This window comes from Calonectris borealis, chromosome W, assembly GCF_964195595.1.
Source record: "Calonectris borealis chromosome W, bCalBor7.hap1.2, whole genome shotgun sequence".
NCBI lineage: Eukaryota > Metazoa > Chordata > Aves > Procellariiformes > Procellariidae > Calonectris > Calonectris borealis.
The window spans coordinates 725,445-743,742 of NC_134351.1; the positions used below are offsets into that span (position 1 = coordinate 725,445).

General features: G+C 40.5%; 2 protein-coding genes across 4 annotated transcripts in view; one reads left to right on the forward strand and one right to left on the reverse strand.

Annotated features, from left to right (window-relative positions):
- The window catches only part of LOC142074910 (mucosa-associated lymphoid tissue lymphoma translocation protein 1-like), a 36,792-nt gene extending 33,898 nt beyond the window's left edge, over positions 1–2,894 (reverse strand). For all 3 annotated transcript variants that reach the window (XM_075135880.1, XM_075135879.1, XM_075135878.1), the window contains exons 1-2: positions 2,685–2,894; positions 872–1,038 (exon numbers count right to left, since the gene is read on the reverse strand). In XM_075135880.1, coding sequence (XP_074991981.1) covers positions 872–1,038; positions 2,685–2,845 — 328 coding nt within the window. In that variant the 5' untranslated portion in view covers positions 2,846–2,894. The remainder of the gene's footprint in view (positions 1–871; positions 1,039–2,684) is intronic.
- A 22-nt stretch (positions 2,895–2,916) lies between these two features.
- The window catches only part of LOC142074912 (alpha-protein kinase 2-like), a 46,810-nt gene continuing 31,428 nt past the window's right edge, over positions 2,917–18,298 (forward strand). The window contains exons 1-4 of the mRNA XM_075135881.1: positions 2,917–3,115; positions 4,020–4,054; positions 5,143–5,196; positions 15,568–17,293. Of these exons, the coding sequence (XP_074991982.1) occupies positions 15,794–17,293 (1,500 nt within the window). The 5' untranslated portion in view covers positions 2,917–3,115; positions 4,020–4,054; positions 5,143–5,196; positions 15,568–15,793. The remainder of the gene's footprint in view (positions 3,116–4,019; positions 4,055–5,142; positions 5,197–15,567; positions 17,294–18,298) is intronic.

The following is an 18,298-nucleotide window of genomic DNA, read 5'->3' on the forward strand; positions in this document are numbered from 1 at the left end:
CCGCCTTAACTAGATGAAACGACTGCAAAGCATTACTATAATTTACTTGAAAAATTCCAAGGTTGTCTTAACAATGGTTCTCAGCCCCATTCTTTTCTCACACTGTCCAAAGAACAGGACAGCTATCACTATGGCAAGGAGCTTGCTAGTCTCATTTCCACTCCCTGCTCTGAAGAGAAGCTTTTGCAACTTCCTAGTAGGTTGAATTTCACCACCTCCTGAAGGAGGAGGACATGAAAAAGGGCCCTGGTTTTGTACTGTAGCAAGAAGCATTTGGTCTACATGGTCTTACCGGTGCATTCCCTTGCGTTGCCCCACTTCCTAGACTTTTTGTGAAGAAGCAAGCTGAATGTGTTAGCAGAAAATAATCTAGTTCTATCCTAAGTTAGTCTTGTTTTTCTGTCCAGTTAGCAAGTTGGGCTGGATCCAATATGCACCAAAACTGGCAGTAATTGGACCCTTCCCCTTCAATTTGGATAAGCTATGAAATGCAGTTAACGAAACCTGTAGCCCGACCAGAGGGCTGGCAACACTACTTGTCTTTCTAACTCAGCCATTTCAGTTCCATAAGCATCTCTGAAGGGCATAGTTTGATACAGAACCCAAGTCAGCAGAGGGAATGACAGCACCTGTCATATCCATGCAGCCAAGTCCAATCTACAACAATACTGCATTAAGCCTGCTTATCTACTTGGCTTACTTTTCATCTCAGAACCATATGAGCCAACTACTATGGTAATCATATGAATACCAATTACTAGAATTCAAACACTAAAGATGTTTTTACTTACTGTAGAAAACAATTACTTCAGTGTTTCCAGTGTAAAAACAAGAAACACTTGTTGCCGTGAAAGCACAAACCAGAACTGACCTGAACGGCTGAGACACTGGAGAGCCTCTGTATGCTCCAGGGCCTGCAAGAACTCCACAAGCTCCACCACAGTGCAACCCCGATCTCCCAGTAGTTTCAGGAGGCTCCAGCTGGGACTTCCTTCTGGCTCCAGCACTTTGAGGGAACACTGCTCTAAATCCAGAGGACTACAAAGTAATATGAGAAAGTCAGGGCATAGACCTTCTTACTACTTTTTCCTCAGAAAGGAGCAGAGTTAAAAATCACTTTTAGACAAAAAAAAAGATTAAAAAAAAAAAAAAAGATGGGAAATTCCTAGCTGATTTGGACATATTTACAGTATTTCCTTCAAGTTTCAGGAGTTCAGAGGTTATACAGTGACACCTCCACAGACAGAAAGTGGTATTAGTGAGCTGCATACAAAACAAGAGATGCTTGTACCTAACAATTCTGACCAAATGCATTAAGAAATCTTCTAATTTTCACTTTTTAAAGTCTCAGCAGAAAAACAAGTACAGCACCTTTCATCTTCATGTGCCTAATTCAGAAGCGGTAAAGAGTGAGTCAGAATCTAACTTGAAAGTCCAGGAAGACTTTGATTTTCAGAGTAGTTGTTAGAACAAGTGACTGCTGCAGCTTAACTGATGCACACATCTACTGCTGCAGTGCAGTTAATTGCTCCAACGAATTCATCTCCAGGTATACACATGAATTGTTTTAAATTCTAGTGTTAAGTCTTCATGCACTTCACAGCAGATTAAAATAACCCAGATAATAAGAAAATGAATACAGCTATGGAAAGGGAATGCAAGTTTATGTATTCTCACTAAAAAGACTCATCGATGTTTCTTTCATTAAATCAGAGCCATGCAAACCTGGAGCTGAGATATTTTCACTTACCAAATAGACTTTATAGTATTTTACTGGATAATACAGAGAAACAAACTTAGCCACAGGCCCTACAGAGGGGTCATATTGTAGTCCTTGGATCCTATTTCCCTATATTAATAAATATAGTCATAATAGAGAAAGGACACGTCTTCATAATGTACATTCAGTACTGCGCTTGAAATGCCTCATATTTTTTTGAGATACTACCCTCTAAACAAAATCTTAAAAGCCACAGGAAGTAAAACGATCAGGAAGCAATCTACAGAACGTGACCTAGGAAGAAAGAGTTGAAGAAAATGAGTATTTACGCTAATACAGGCAAGAGGAGCTACAGGGAACAGTCAACAAACATTCTCCATGTTCCCTGTCTAGGGCAAGCAGTTGGCCGCCTTCGCGCTGAGGAAGGTCAGGTGAGGCACAAGGGGATGCTTTCCAGCTACAAAGGTGGCAAAGCAAGAAACCACACTGCTTGCGCGCTGTTACTTCTCCACTGGAAGCCCTCACGTGGGACGAAGCAAACACCTCCAAGAGGTGGGCTACGAGTCCTCGATGCTATCTGCCCCAGCACAGGGCTTCGGTCAGGGGAGCGCCCTTCCTTTCACAATGACGTCACGCTCCCGTGTGCTTTCAGCAACGGGTGAGCTCGAGCGCGGCCTCGGGAAGGCTCCGGGAGGGACCCTGGCGACGGCGCGTCCCCCACCCTCCACCCCGCGGTGGCACCGCGGCCTCAGCCTTCGCTCCGCCACGACGCCCGGCCCCTCCGCCGGGGGCTGCGCCACCTGAGCCCCGCGGCTTCCCCGCCGCAGGAGCCCGCCCCCGCCGGCCGGCCGGCCGCCCCGCCGAGGCCCCTCCCGTCCCCCGCGCAGCCGAGGGCCGCGGGCCAGCCCGCCGCCTCCGCCGCCGGCTGCCGCGCTCCCCGCCCGCTCCCACAGGCCGCCCTCACCTCAGCCGGACCCTGCCGCGGCTCCCCGCTCGCTGCGCCAGGTCCCGCCAGCCCTTGCCTGGCGCTGCCCGGTCCAGCAGCTCGCTGAGCCTCCGGAGCAGCGGCTCCGCCAGGCGGCTGAGGGGCAGGGACCCCGGCGCGCTGCGCACCGGCTCCGACATCGCCCCGCTCCTGCCTCCCCAGCGGCTGCGAGCCACGGCCCACCTGGGGCGGTGCTCCCGCCCGGAAGAACGCGCCGGGCGCAGCCGCATGGTGCGGCGCGCCTCGGGCACGGCGCGGCTGCGGCCCCGCGCGCGGCGCGGCTTCCCGCCTCGCCTGGGAGGACCCTCGCCATGTCCGTGCTGGGGAGGCCTGTGGCCCTTTCGCAGCGGAAAGTCTTCCCTCGGCCCAGGAGTGCGCGCTCCGGCGCTGCTGACAGCGTGAGGGAGCCGGTCAGGGTTTGGTTTTACCCGTTTTGAAATGGGCGAGTTAAGTGTCTGACTTTGAGGCCGAGACCTGCTGCCAGCGCGGGCAGCTGGCGCTGAGAAGGCCACACAGGGCTGGAGAGCCAGGAGCAGCTCTCCTGTGAGAGGGAGAGGAGTCGGGCGGGGGGATAAACCAGGCAAAAAATCATACAACACTGGGGGCAGGGGTCTTGCTTTGAGGAGAAACAGCTGTATCTAACCGCAGCCAACACAGCCACGGACTCTTCTCCATGACACACACTCTCCCTCCAGTGTGCTGTCAGTTCCCAGACAAGGGGTCAGGTGCTTAAGTGTCTTTTAGTGAGGGAGAGGAGGTATTGCTCGGGAAGAGTCTTCCAAGGAGAGATGTTTCCATGACTGCTCTCCATCACTGCTAATGGGCAGATGAGTGTGGCTATGATCTAAGGGGAATTCTTATCTCTCTGGAATTACAACTTGCTCAAAGTGGACTGAAGGTGCCTTAAAAAGTAATTTTACTAACATTTTTAATCAGCGCTCAAGCATTCAAAGGTGGCTGCCTGTCTTTCTGCAGTATTTTTTCATGTGACTGCAAGCCTCCCTTGCCTTCCCAGCGAGCAAGCTGGAAGTCAAGTGGCTGCGGTAGCACAGCGTTGAGACCAAACTAATGAGCATTAGTGTTCAGTAGAGTCTGTTGTCTCATGGGATGCATTGCACTAGTCAAAACAGGCTTACATCTGCTTGGAGATACACATCTGCCTGCAGAGCAGATGACAGTATAGCATCTCTCCTTACTTCTGTGGGGTCCAGAGTCTCTGAAAAACAAGCCACTTAATTAGGCTTAACTTGAAGAATTTGCGTTGAGTGCCTTTTTCCTACATCATTAACCACTAGTTTATTTCTCCTAATTTAGGTGCAAAGCCAATCTACATGGCAAAATGGATACAGGTAAGACGGTGAAATTGACTTCCTGATGATATGTAGTTATCCACAGCTGTGTATGACTTAGCTACTGGAAGATCAGGCAGGTGCCTATCACCCACCTCAGCCTATGGTCTGTGCTTGTTGGGTGTCTTCCTACAATGTCAAACTGTTAAATTACCTCAGGTTGAATATGGTGTTGAATCCTGGTCTTTCATTTCTTTGGGGATTATTTTGACTATTAGGCTATTATATAAAACATAGATATCCCTGCTGCTATTCCTGAATGAGGGTGGTTGTAGGTGCTATATTTATTGCTGAACACACCAGTTTCCTATCTGGGTCTAGATAACACTGGGAGCAAGAAATGTTTAGCAGCGTAGTATCTCATAACCAGTTTTAGCTGCACTTTCAGCAAAATGCTTAAGAAAAAACTTGGCACAAAACTTGCTTTTCAGCCTTTTCTAGATCCCTTGAACTCAGAGCAGTTTGCGTGCAATTCATTCAAGTTCCTCCTGTGTGAGACTTGGCTTCTTGGGTAACAGGAGTGGGAATACTTTCTTACTGCAGGGTTCACTTGTTTGCCTTTGAGGAATGTGAATTGTTAGGTGAATTTTTATGTAGTGATTGTTAGAAGTTCACTATCCACCTTTGGTTCCTCAATCTACTTGTTAGGGATTGCAGATTTTCTCATGTTCAGCAGAACTTTTTTGTGCTTAACTTCGAGCGAGTAAGAAATTCCCAACGTGCCTAGTAAAGCAATTAAGCACACTTAAGCAGATGCTTTAAAAAACAACCCACTGCTTTATTATGAAAAGCTAAGGCCAACACTTCCTCTCTCTCAAGGCCATGAGGAAATTCCTGTGGACTTCTATGGAAGTAGGATGTACCCTGTCATCACTGCCAACTCTCTCTCTCGCTCTGTCTGGCTGAGGTTTTCCCAGGAAGAGCCATCTGCTCATGTAATGAAATAGTCTCTCTTAAAAGTCAAACTGTTCTGTGATCAGACTCACTATACTAAGGTCACACTAGCAAAGCAACACTGAAGCTTTCAGCTAGCTTCTCAGCTCTGAAACAACATGCATAAATTAAATGTCTTTTGTCTTGTAACACAGAGTTGTACCACAGGCCTGGCCCACTTCTAGAACTTAAAGAAGGAGCACTCAAGGGTAAGTGCACATTTATGGTTTGAGAGGTCAAAATTGTTTATACTTTTAAAATTACCTGTCTACTTTTTTCTCCTGTGTGCAAATAGAATGCGTATCATAAAAGATAAATAAATGAAGAAGAGCAAGTTATTTTATTCTTAATGCACTACATGAATATGGTGATTTATACTGTTATTGAACAGGAAATATGATTTGTTATTTGCTTCTGCTAAGGTGTAGTAATTTTTGCTAATTTTGATAGATTTTTTTTTTTTAAAAACATGTTGCATTTAGAATTCTGCTAAATGTTTCTGAAATTACACTCTGGTACTTTTTCCACTGAGTTTCAGCAAGACAAAATTACAAAAATCGTACAAAAGCAAGCTTCCTTCTTTAAAGAATGTGTAAGTGATACTAGCTATCCTGAAATGTGCATTTTATTCTTTCTAAATATATATTGCATGGCCTGATACTCATTAGGTAAAAATTTCCTCCATTCCTGAGAAAAAATCTGGTCACTTGGTAGCATTTAGATGATTATCAGGTTAGATGCAAGAATTGCTTGTGCTGACAGTGCCAGATGCTTGACAAATGTTAAAAATAGATTAAGACAGATCAGTGTTAAGAGTTGTGCTGTGATTGCTTACTTTAATTACTCTATATTAAGGTCTTTGTTAGAGAGATCTAGAGCCAGTCATTTATTCTTCTTACTTTTAGCTAACGAATTATAGCTGTGGTGTTTTCTTTATACTGTGGTGCTGCTTACAATGGGTAGTACGTTAATATAAAAGTTGTCAAAAAGCCTTGGATGTTGGAAGTTGAAGAAAGACAACATATCACAGTATATTTGGCAAGGACGTGTTTTCCAGACATCTGCTTTTTGAACAGCCAAAACTTCACTGATGTTTTTCTTATCCAAACCTTGTTAATACAATAGATATACGATAATTGGTTTAGATAATACAGTATTTTGCTAGTTTGATTTCTGACATTACATGCTCTTTGACAAGTATGCTGCTTTAAATGTTTGATCTGATTGCAGTGTCTTGAAAGATTTATAGAATAATAATAATACGGGTTTAGTTATTGTTTGTGTTCCGGCATTAGGGATTGCAGACAGAACTGAGTCAGGCAGAACTACCGTGAGATACAGAAACAAATAGAAAATGCAGTCATTGTAAATCCTTGCGTGCATGGGTTCTCACTACTCTTACCTCATCAAATGTTAGACTCTATAGTAAGCAAACTGCTGTATAAATACTTACTACAACCCGATTGTGAATAGAGTTCACAAAGTTATAATTGAATTCTAGAATTCCAGTTTCTGTTGTCTTGGAGGTTTTAACTTTTACAAGGTAACAACATTTAAGAATGTAGGCACGATCACAACACTTTTGGAAAATGTCTTTATGGCTGTCCAGCGCAATCACTTTGGAAAGCTTGTATAGACTAGGAGTGGAGGAAAGCGGGTCAGAAATTTCATGTGGAATTTGATTCCATCAGTACTGATGGATGCACGAAAGAAAAACCACAGAAACATGCCAACGTTGATGAAACTTTTAAAGGAAAACTTTCAGTAAAAGCTTTGATTTCTGTTAAAGGAAAAGTTTAAAAAGAGAACATGAAAATAAGCATTTAAATATGGCAAAACATGCATGGCAACCTTTTTGGAAAAAAAAAGTTGTACGTTTCCAATCGTAAATATAAATATATTGTATGTATTTCCATACAGAGAATATAATACCTCATTTAAGAAATCTAAATTGGTGTGTAATGTCTGTGTTTATTGTGTAACAGGAAAGGTCTATGTTTTGTTTTGTTTTGGAAGAAGAAAAATGCTAAACTTATGGAATTTGCTACAAAATAAAAAATCTCTGTTGAGAGATGCCCTGGATGAGGAAGTGAAAAAATGCGTGTATTCCCAAATGCAAAACAGTTGGCAGGCTGGGAATGGGGAGCAGATGGAATTATGGCTATTATTTTCTTAGAGGAACATTGCAGCTATACAAACCATATGCAAACTCTCTGCAAGAAAGTTAAGACATATTTGAGAAATGTTTCCAGGGAGAATGGAAGGGGAATTAGCATTAACCTTGGAACATAACTGCATTTAAGCAGGACACTAAGATTTCACAGATGACTGGATGACAAGATGTGTATTATACATATGGTGTCATAGTTGGTCATTCTGGAAAGCATTTGTAAGGTTATTTGAGTGATTAGGCCTATGACGTCTTTGTATCTCTGCAAACCAAGAGTCAGAGTCATAAAAACGCAAGCAGCCCAAGAGCGAGGGTCATAAAAACACAAGCTTTGTTAGCAGTAATATTTCATTTTAAGCTACATTTGCTATTTCAAGTTACTTGCTATGCAAGCTATTGCAGTAAATGTTACTCTTTCAGTTCTCATATACATATGCTAGGAATCGCTATGACTTTCTGTCTGTGGTATGTGGCTTTTCATGCCTAATCTTAAACAGTACAGTCATATTTATTGACAGAAAAGCATATAAAGTCCTGTTTCCCTGAGCACCGTAGAAATCAGTAATTACATATAGAAGCCTTTTTGTGGCCAGCACTTCATCCCAAACTTTCCTGTTTATATCTAGACTAAATCACCTTGCGTTCCTCAGTACTGCCTCAGTACTTGATCATGCAGAGTGAGAACCTGGCCAGGCTGTGGCAGGACTCCGTTATATTCCACGTGCTTGTGTTTTCTGTATGTGCCAAATATAGGGTAAGGGAAGAACACTGTGTATGCAGTGCTTATTCCAACATGATGCCAGCGTGAGGCAGGGGCATGGATACAGACCCAGGCGGTGGAAGTTCCGCCTAGTCCCACTTTTTAGACACTGCCCCTTTTAGAGTTTTCTTGGGATCATGTGGTTAGTGGAGATTCCTTTCTGGTTTTTTTTGTTGTTTCTGTTCTGCTTTTGCTGCTTTCTCTCCCTTTAATCAATATAATATTTATATCCTGCTGTCCGTACCAGCTAGCTTTCTGGTTGGATCTGCATAGTATGTGACCATTTCTGCTCATCATAAAGAAAAGTTTTGTGGTTATTAGCATTTTGGTTTGGAGATTTTTCATGTTTATCTTAACTGAAGTCTAATTATATCCACCATCTCTCTTCGTGGTTAAGCTACTTGCCAATATAACATCTCTAAAAAGGGATGTATGAAAATGTATATAATATGCCCAGGCAAATGGAGAAGGAGCTATTGATAAATCCAAATTTAGTAGGATAGTTTAGAGGGTAATAATTGTTTTTCAAAGGGACAAATCCAGATCCCAAAGTTTGGCCTATGGAGTGGAGGCGATAGTAGGAAACTCTGCTGGCATTTGGGGAATTTGTTGTCTCAGACCAAGTATCTCAGAATAAACAGTGAAGCACATAAGCAAATACTCCACTGACTTTCTACAAGATCAGTCTGATAGAGAAGTGTTAAAAGTGTGGGTGAGCAGACTATTATGCATGCATCCACATCCTCCTCATATACACATATGTATACAGGAGAAAGATTGTGCTTTCTGTATGCTCAAGTCTTCCTCCAAGCTCATTTAAAGTAGTGTAGTTCTATTTTCTTATCACAGTGATGACATTCAGCACAGCTCTCTCTTTCCCACCAAAAAAAGCCAGCCAGACAAAACCAAAAATCAGTGATGACAAAGAAATAAAGAACTTTGTAAGAAAGAGCTTGATCCTGATATAGGAGAAGTTCCCTCTGCCCCATTGAAACAGTTTCTCATTCATAACTATTTCCCACATCTTTTGTCAGTCCTGGTTTTAAAACATACTTCTTTTACCAGGTCAATCAGATTTAAAATAGTCTTTGCAATATGGTCTTTAAAGGTCCCTTCCAACCCAGAGCATTCTATGATTTTATATTAAGAGAAATAAGAACATCCAACAGGTCTATAGGGGCTAATCTGCTCAAATTCCCATGCTTTGCAGGATAGTTTTTAATCCAGAACCTATACTGTAACTGACTTTACCATGAAGGACTTTTACCTATTTCTGTAAAATGTGCAAATCTGAATGGCTTCTTTGAAGCCAGGAGAATTCCACACAGGGGTTAAAACACCTGCCTTAGGACCTGGCCCTAAAACCAGGTTACTCGGAAGAGAGACTTTGGATCAAACTGGTGCTGTACTGTCATGTGCTGGGGTTTTTTTGTTTGTTTTGTTTTGGGTTTTGTTTTTGGTTTTTTTTTCCATAAAAAACTGCTGATGTTTATACTAGCAATTGGCATCTAGTCTGTTATTAGAAAAATAACTGCAATTCTTGGCGTTTAATTAAGTAAATATACAAAAAAGGCAGCAAACACTTTGAACCAAGTAATATGATTGCCATCAAGAGGAAACCTGTTTACTCCAGTTTGTAAGTTGAACTTTTGACCCAGAGATAGAGTGTGTGATAAGTCATATATTTTTATTTGATATAATTATAAATGTAGTTATCTAAATATAATGTAATTACACTCAGCTATACCCAAATAAATATAATTGTCTAAATAATGCTTTTTCCTAGGTAATATGAGATAAATTATTGAGACGTTATTCACATGCGTAATTTTAATTAGTATGTGTTCAGTGATACTAAAAGAATAATTTATTTGAAATATTACAGAGCTAAGGTTGGACTCTGCAACAGTTTTGTGTACAACTTAAATACTTTTTCATGGCATACAATATAAAAGCACCTTGCCTGTGACATTTTATTTAATGTTCACGTTACTTAATTTTGCATTCACGTTCATTTCATAAAATTTCAGTAGAAGCTGTATGAAATGAATTTTTCTGCAAATTGTGACATTCACCAATTTTTTGTCTATACTGTGTATCCTCAAGAGGATGAGAGATTTATTGAGAAGCTATGTAGAAGTCCTCCTTTGAAAGCTGCACAGGAAGTCTCTAAGCACAAATCTGCTCTGAACTGCAGTGCTTGAATTGTTGAATTGCTGGACTAATACTCATGTGTCTGAGAGAGCTACCACTTCACCTGTCATCAAGCAGTGTTCAAAAAACACATCAGGACTCAAGAAATTAATGAGCTTTGGCTTGAAAATCATGAAGCTTAAAGAATACAAATAGATATGCCTCTTTCTGTTTTTCTTTTTATTTTAGGAAATTTATTTTTCATGTTTTCAAGGTTTCTTCTTTGTTGTAGTGGCTGGTGGTTTGGAGATTTAATTTTCTGGAAACTGAAAATGGAGATTTTCATATTCTTACCTGATGCACAGAACCTTCAAAAATACATCCTTGGATTTTTGATTAACACAGAGAATTAATGGGGAGTAGACTATCGGTTATAATCCTTTTGCAGAAACAACAGCAGGAAATACTCAATGATTTAACCACAAACTTTACATTATTCATAGGAATGGACTATAAAAAGCTGTATCTGCATTGCAGATGGACTTACACATTTGTAGGTTTGTGTGTAGAAGTTCAGTGAAAGTTAATCCTTGACCAGTTAAGCAAAAGGGATCTGCCAGATTTTGTGTGGCCCCGCAAGTGTGGACAATGGCAGATAAGTTACTGAAGACATGGTCTGTGTGATCTAAGGCTATTACAGACACACATTATTTATGTAGCTATCCATTTTTCTTGTGTTTTCAGGTATCCCAGATCCAGTGTCAACTTGGTATAAAGAGACCAAAATATTAGTTGGTGGAAGGATATTTCTTAATATGAAACATAGGAGGATTATCAGTTTCATTCCTCCTGTGTGTTTGGCTAAGATAACCGTTTGTGTGGGCTAACGCAGGTTCTTCTTTCCCACTCCTTTGCGCTCACGTGGGTGTGACATGGGGCATTTGCAGAACACATACAGCCATACAGGGGTATTTATGGATTGATGTGGCGCTTTTAACATACCTAGACAATGCTTTGGTTGTCAAAGCACGTTTACATACATTAATTGTACTACAGTACTAAACAAGGTTTAGGCATAGATCAGGTGCCCATTGTACCAGGCAGCATGTGAATACACAGAATGGTCCCTGACCCAAAAAGCTGGTGCTGTAATGATAAGGAGAGAGACAATACATGGGTATAGACTGACAGGTCCTGTGAAAGAGGGGGAGGAGCAAGTGCATCTGAAAGATAGGAATAAATCCTATTGAATAACGGTGTGGGCTGAGCAGGACTGTACAGAGAACAGAGATTACATGGTGAATAGATAGTAAATAAGAGAAAAAAACTTCAGAGAGGTAGAAAAGGTAATTTTTTCCACTGACTCTAGGTGAAATGAACCCAACAGAAAGACACAAATTCCCCCCTGGACTTGTAAAATTCATAAGCTTTCTGTAGAAATAACTTCTGTGAATGTAAAATTGCTTACAAAGGAAGATTTCCATTTTGGTTATAACTAAATAAAGTAGGAAAAAAAAATGTGATGCAAGAGAGGGAAATTATTGGCCACTTTTTAAGTTTAATCAAATTTGTATATTTTTGTCAGTTAAAAATTTTTTTGCTGACATTAGGGTTAAGCCCACAGTTTCTTCTGAAACCATTAGAAGCGACTTTGGGTCCAAAACAACTTGCAAAATGTCTATTACTAAAAATTAAACTCATTTAAACATTGTTCCTTCCATGTTAAAGTGTAATTTTTAAAAATGTTTTGGTCTCAGTTGGAATAAATAATCAAGTATTGAACATTTTTTATTTTAAAAGTATGTTTCAAATTGGGAAAAATGTTGGCTTTTTAATGAAAATAAGTTTGAACAATCAAAATTTTTATTTAGAATTGGAAGTTCAGACAATTTTTTCACTACGAGTAAGTTTTTCAAAACCAATATGGAATTACGGCAAAGTATGAATTTTAAATAAAAAAGCATTTTTTTTCTGAAAATTTACTTGAATTTGGTTTATTATATATTTTCCTTAGAGAAATGTTGAGTGATTATTTTAGCCATTTTGATGCTTTTTCTAGCCATTCTTTTGCATAATAATATTTGAAACTGATTGTTTTTCACACTGATTATTTCCTGCCATAAAAGGATTTTGGTGAAGCATCTACAAACGTCTTTATTGCCTGTTGCTGCCTTGTTAATCTGACCATTCCAGGTTTTCATCGATTCTATATCTCTCCTAAATCCATAGCCAAGCACAGTTCTCAGGTTACCGTTTTCATGCTGCTGCCAGCTTTGTTTTCCCTTATCCTTAGTTCCTAGGGCATGAAGCTTAGGGAATATCAGACCCTGGTGATACGCGTGCGGTTTTCTTCGTGGGAGTGAAGACAGACCTGAGAGATGGGTGAGGAAGGGGAAAGGGGAAGCTGACGTATACAGGGATAGTGAAGGGGAACTTCAAATTGTACTGCTCAGCAGTGGTAATTTGTGACTGAGGGATGATCTGTCATGGAGGGCAAGAAAGCCCAACTGCAGGAGGGGGTAAGCTGGCTGGAAGCAGGGATGCCAGAGACGGAACTACTCCCAGTAAGGGAGTGAGATTTCCCTTGGTGATGAGATAAGAAACAGCCACAGTATTGTCTTGTAGCCATCCTGCAACGTGAGCCCTCAGGGGCCACCTTCGAGCAGCAGAGCTGGGCTGGGGGATGGACCCACGGCCGGGCTGAGGCAGCCATGCAACCGCTGAGGGATTGGTGCTGGTGCCAGTGTATGTAAGGAATGGGCTCCTGGCGATCTTTGCAGACACCTTGTAGAACCGCTTATGGCGGTAGGACTCTGCCCAGTGCGTTGTTCATTAAATATGTTTTTATTTTATTTAAGCACAAATGCATGTTTAATTCGCCTCAAGGTGTACCATAGAAATTCCCCAACAATCACCACTGTTCTGATCGGTAAGAGATGGAAAATATGTTTACAGTTCATTAGAAAACCAAAATAGGCATCTTTCTTACCATTGCTTGCTCAAACCTGGTGATGTTAAGCTCTCCTCCATGGCTTTGCTTCACTGTCCTCCTGTCATTGGCTAGTACCTGGTTCAGCAGCTAGCATCATTGGTTTCCAGAGCAAGACTTGAGCCAAGCAGCCAGAACACTCTTATACATTTAAATGTTCTCTTGTCTTCTTTTCACCAAATGTTCAAAACTCAGTTTATTAGGAATTGAGCTTATTTTCAGGTTACTAGTCAATAGCTGATGGTCACTTGTGATCTCCCATTCACCTTTCCTCGGTGAATTTCATTGTGCATCTTCTATCACAAGTTTTCTTGAGGAGCTGGGAGGGTATTACACTAACTGTTCTTTTTCCAGTTTCTGTCTAAATTCAATAATTGAAATTATGGTTTAATCTAATATCTTGTATTTTCTCCCCAGATTTAAAAAAAAAATGTCTCTTTATCTTGGGTGGAAAACCAGCATTTATTGCCATTTTCCTCATGGAACATTATTTTGCTTTAATTTCCATTGTTGGATCTGACAAAATGCACAGCAATCTAATCTAATTTTCATATCGAGAAATCTGACAGCTCTTTTCCGCTCGATGTCAAAATGCAGCTGAACTAAGATAATGATAACTGTGTAGTACAATTGCTTTATAAGGAGTATTCATGAGTCAATCTGCATTAAAAAAAAAAGTGTTCCCAAGGCTCTTTTCAGCTGGGAAAATTACCATGCTTTTAAAATAACTTATACCCTCCAAAAAAGAGGGAAGAGGCATCTGGTCTTATGAAAGCAAAGATGAAAGCAGATTTGAAAGAATGCAGCAGGGAACATTAGGCAAATACATATTTAAGAGGAGATGGGTGAATGCTGGGTTGTAATTCCATGGCACTGTAATAAAATGGATGAGGAAAAGATTAATCTCTACTGCTCCATTTTTTTTCCTGTTAAATATTTATATTTTTCAGAGTTGAAATGGAAAGCAAAATGTGATCAGAGATCTGAAAGGCTGAACATAATGGGATCCGATGCCTTTTTTCTCCAGGCTCCCGTTGGATGCATGGTCTAGATTGTAGTTCAAAGGCCTCCATGAAGCAAGTGTAGAGTATTGGCCCAGGGCCAGTTGACAGGTGTCTGGATTATTTAAAAACACTACAATATGCACTAATATCCTCTCAATATCCTCTTCTTGTCATCTTCAGCAGGGAAGCCCATATTACGAGGGATTTTGAACTATACTGCTTCTCAGGCTCAAAGGTGGTAGTCTGAGGAAGCCTGCATACCAGCTTCCTGCCCTGTATCTCCGGTGTGGATAACCTGAAACCTTCTGTATGTCAGCAACACAGTGTACAGCAGTGCATATTTCCCCCTCTTAGTTTCATGCTGCAAAGCATCTCTAGCCAAGCCTCAATGGGAGAAGCAGAGGGAAGGAAAAGGAGAATGAATAGAGGTGTCTTTAAATTGCTTCATCAGATTAGCAGGATGGCAGGAAAGTTTTTCCTGCTGTTCTTCATGTCATACCAGTTCTGTGAATAAAAATAGGTCACTGTTTTTCAAAGCTTTTAGTCTGGCATCCTTCATGAGTTCAAATTTACTTGAAACTCAGTTCTGCTACACTGCTTTCCCTGATGAGTGGATCCCTGATCATGGAAGAGTCCTGCTGTAATTAGCATGGGTACCCTGTGGTGAAGATTGACCCAGAGTGCCTCTAGTAGTATACAAAAACATCTCAAGTATCTAAAATCCTAAGATCTGGGAATGCTTAGGAGAAAAGGGTTTTTTACGAGAAGAGGGAGATGATTCCATAGTTCTTTGGATTCAGCTAATGGAAGCCTTTTGGTATATTTCACTTTGTTTTTATGTAAATCCTGCATTGCCACACCATTTTGCTACTGCACAGCTGTTTGAAAGTAAGACTCAATGTGAACAGGAAATTGAAGCTAACCAGCCTCATTTCATTGTTCTCTCACCACAGAAATTACAAATATCAAGCCAAAATACAATAGAATTGCTTTAAACAGAAATAGCCCTATAAAATCCAAACAGACTGATTGTTCCAGTATTTCTACAAACAGATTTTGGAATTTATGTCCCTATGATGCCAATTCAAAGAATAGCCTACTGTTGTGTCAATGTGACTACCAAAATAGCAGGTACTTGGTACCTGTAGAAATCATGCACATGTGAAAATTTACATTGTCTGCAGATTACTATTTGCATTTAGCAATGTCTAAACAACATGTGCTAAAGCCTATTTTGTGCTGCTATGTGTATCTGCATGCTCAATAATTTGTTTTCCTAGCAGAAATCGCTCCAGACAGTTAACCATGTGTTTCCATCAAGTGTCATTGCATAGATAGCTGGGTTATAGTTACTGATAGCTGGGTTATAGTTACTACTTATAGTTAATGTTTGATCTTGATTTTAAAATAATGATTTCTCTTTTTTGAAAATGCTTGCAACTATGTGTCAATTGACCACCTTTTAGAAAATATGTATACCCATTTTAGAAGTAGTTTTAAACTTCAGGTTTCTTTTATTTGCAGGTGCACAGAGCAGGACCTGCACTTTATTGAACAGTACCTGGAAGCAGTTTGACAGCTAGAATGACCTGCTGTTCAACTTTTGTTGAACTGAAATCAGATACAAAACCCAAAACTTCCCCAGAATTTGTTGTTGACCTAAATGACAATGCGGGAGACTTCAGGGTAAAATGAGCAGAATGAGAAACATTTTGCACAACACAAGAGTTACCCCTATGAGGGTGAGCCAATGTTAATTTCACCAGATTCTAACTCTTCAATTCAAATCAGTGGTTTACTGCTTGAGAAGCTCAGAAAAGCAGAATTATTGTCCCCATTTGAGAAATCCCACAGACACTTGCCTAACCGGGAAGACAACATGGATGTAAAAAATTCATTTAAAACTCAGGAAAATATTTCCTGCCTGAGGGATTTTTCAGAAAATGGTGATGACCTAATTCATTTTAACAGTATGGTCAGTGCCACTGCTGGAAAAGCAGAGCAATACTGCAGCAGACAGGTGCATTCCCGCCCTTCAAATGTAATCACTTATCACACAGACAACTGCTGCCTTAACACGGAAGACTCTGTCTCTGGTCAGTCTCTGGCAGATGTCCAGGCATGTAAAAAGACTGGGCTTGGTAGACCTCTAAACATGAATACCCTGTGCAGTGAGCAGGCAGATACTCCCACAGTAAGTCACAATTATTGTGTAAAAGATGATTCTGAAAATTCTGCCACTATTCTGGAGATTTATGCAGAGAAAATTCCAAGTGTGAGTGCTGACTTTTCTGATGATGATCTGGAGTATTTCGAATGTTCGGATGTGCTGACAGTGCATGAAAATGAAATCTGGAAAAAGAAATTACAGTTTTTATTAGAAAGTGATGATGAAGATGATTTAAAACTGGGTAAGGATTGTGATGGGTGTGCTTACTTCCTCAGTGAAATGCCTTGTCTGTTCCAAGTGTCAGATAACACTACGCCTATGGATACCACCATTGGCTTCTGTGGTCATCACTCAAAATTCAAAGGAGTAAATGTAAGGAGAGACCCCTCTATGTACAGCCAGTCAACTTTGCAGACAGAGATGACTCTCACTGTTGGACACCACCGAGATAAAAGTACCAGTTTGAAAGACAAAGAAAAGTATAAAGTGCCTGTTGCATCTGCAGGCATTGAAAATGACCATCCCAGAACTGAAGAAGAAAATAATGGAAGTGGCCACTCAGCTGCAGATTTCTCAACTGACAAATCAAAGAACAAGGATAATGTACGTGCCAAGGCGGACTCCTCTACTAGTGGCATAGGTGCTTCTTCGACAAATCAGGCTTCCGAGACAATGACAGAAAACATTACGGACAAGGACTTGCTGGGCGAAAGCTCATTGCTGCTAGAGGAGGGGGGAAGAAATTTGCCGGAGGAAAATGCAAGGCATGCTGTCTGTACCTTAACAGAAAGTTTACGAAGAAACCTTTTAAAGTTGTTAAACCCTAAAGAGCTTTGCAGATACGTAAGTAATTTAGGACAATCTTTCCAGACTGCAGCAGAGGTTAGGGAATCTAGCGCTCTGTTTCCCAGTCAGGAAGGTGTCATTTCAACACAAATCCCCGAGGAGCCGGAAAGCTTGCAAATGCAGGCTGGTTTGTGTCGTACAGAAGAGGCAGATAAAGACTGTCATTGGGAAAGGAAAAGGGCTTGGGGCCTGTCTGAGCAAAATCAGATGCCAAATGAAAACACCTCACCCAAGGTAAGCAAAGTGTTTATCATTTAACAGAAAGAGCTGCTGTACTGATTTGAATGCATTTGATTCTTGTTTGTCGCAAAATAATGTAAAATCTAAATTACTTTGAAAGATACTATTCATGTACTTCTGAATGACAGCTACGCCTGGGAAGGAAATCTGGTTTTGAAAAAGGCCCAAATAAACCATAAGCTGTTCTAATTATAGGGTGAGACTGATAATAGTAAGAGGCACTAATGGGACTCTGGACAGCTGGATAGGGAAATCCGATATGTAGGCTATTGCACAGGTCTTATCAAAGTAATGTTTCTTTCAAGCCAGACAGTTTCTCAAATACCTCTTGTGAGCAGAGAATGTTTTGATTTACTTTCTTTTCAGTTTATACTCAAAGAACAAAATTGTCATCCATTTGTGGTGCTGGAAATCTAAAACAAATCAACAGGGTTTGGTCTGAATTTATAACAAGGAGGGGAATTTAATCCAGAGAGTTCATGTTACGGAGGTGAATGGAGCTTTGCTTTTTAAAAATAAAACAATGAAAGAGTCAGATATTCCAGTTGAAATGTAAAAAATAGCTAAAAATAAAAAACCCAAAGTGGTACTCTCTGTGTACCTGCATATTTTATGTCTGTTGGTAGGAAATCAACTAGGGAAATCAGTATAGTTGTGCACACTGATATGATGCTCCACCAGTTTTCATAAGTGGGAGAATTGGATCATGCTTTTTATTTTACATAGTAAAGACTGATGATATATAAATATATATATGAGAGTATTAAATCATGAATAATCTTATTATCACTAACTTTACTTATTTGAAGGTGCATAGCTAATTGCACAGAAAAAAAAATTTATGATAAATAAAGACAAGCTTTTTCCAGTTCCACATGCTTTTCTTCATCTATATTATTTAAGCAAAAATGTCTCCCAGTTCTGGGTAGTAGACTGACTTTAATCTCACCACTGGGGTGTCTTAAGCAGTCAAAAATCACTGAACTTCTGCTTGAAAAA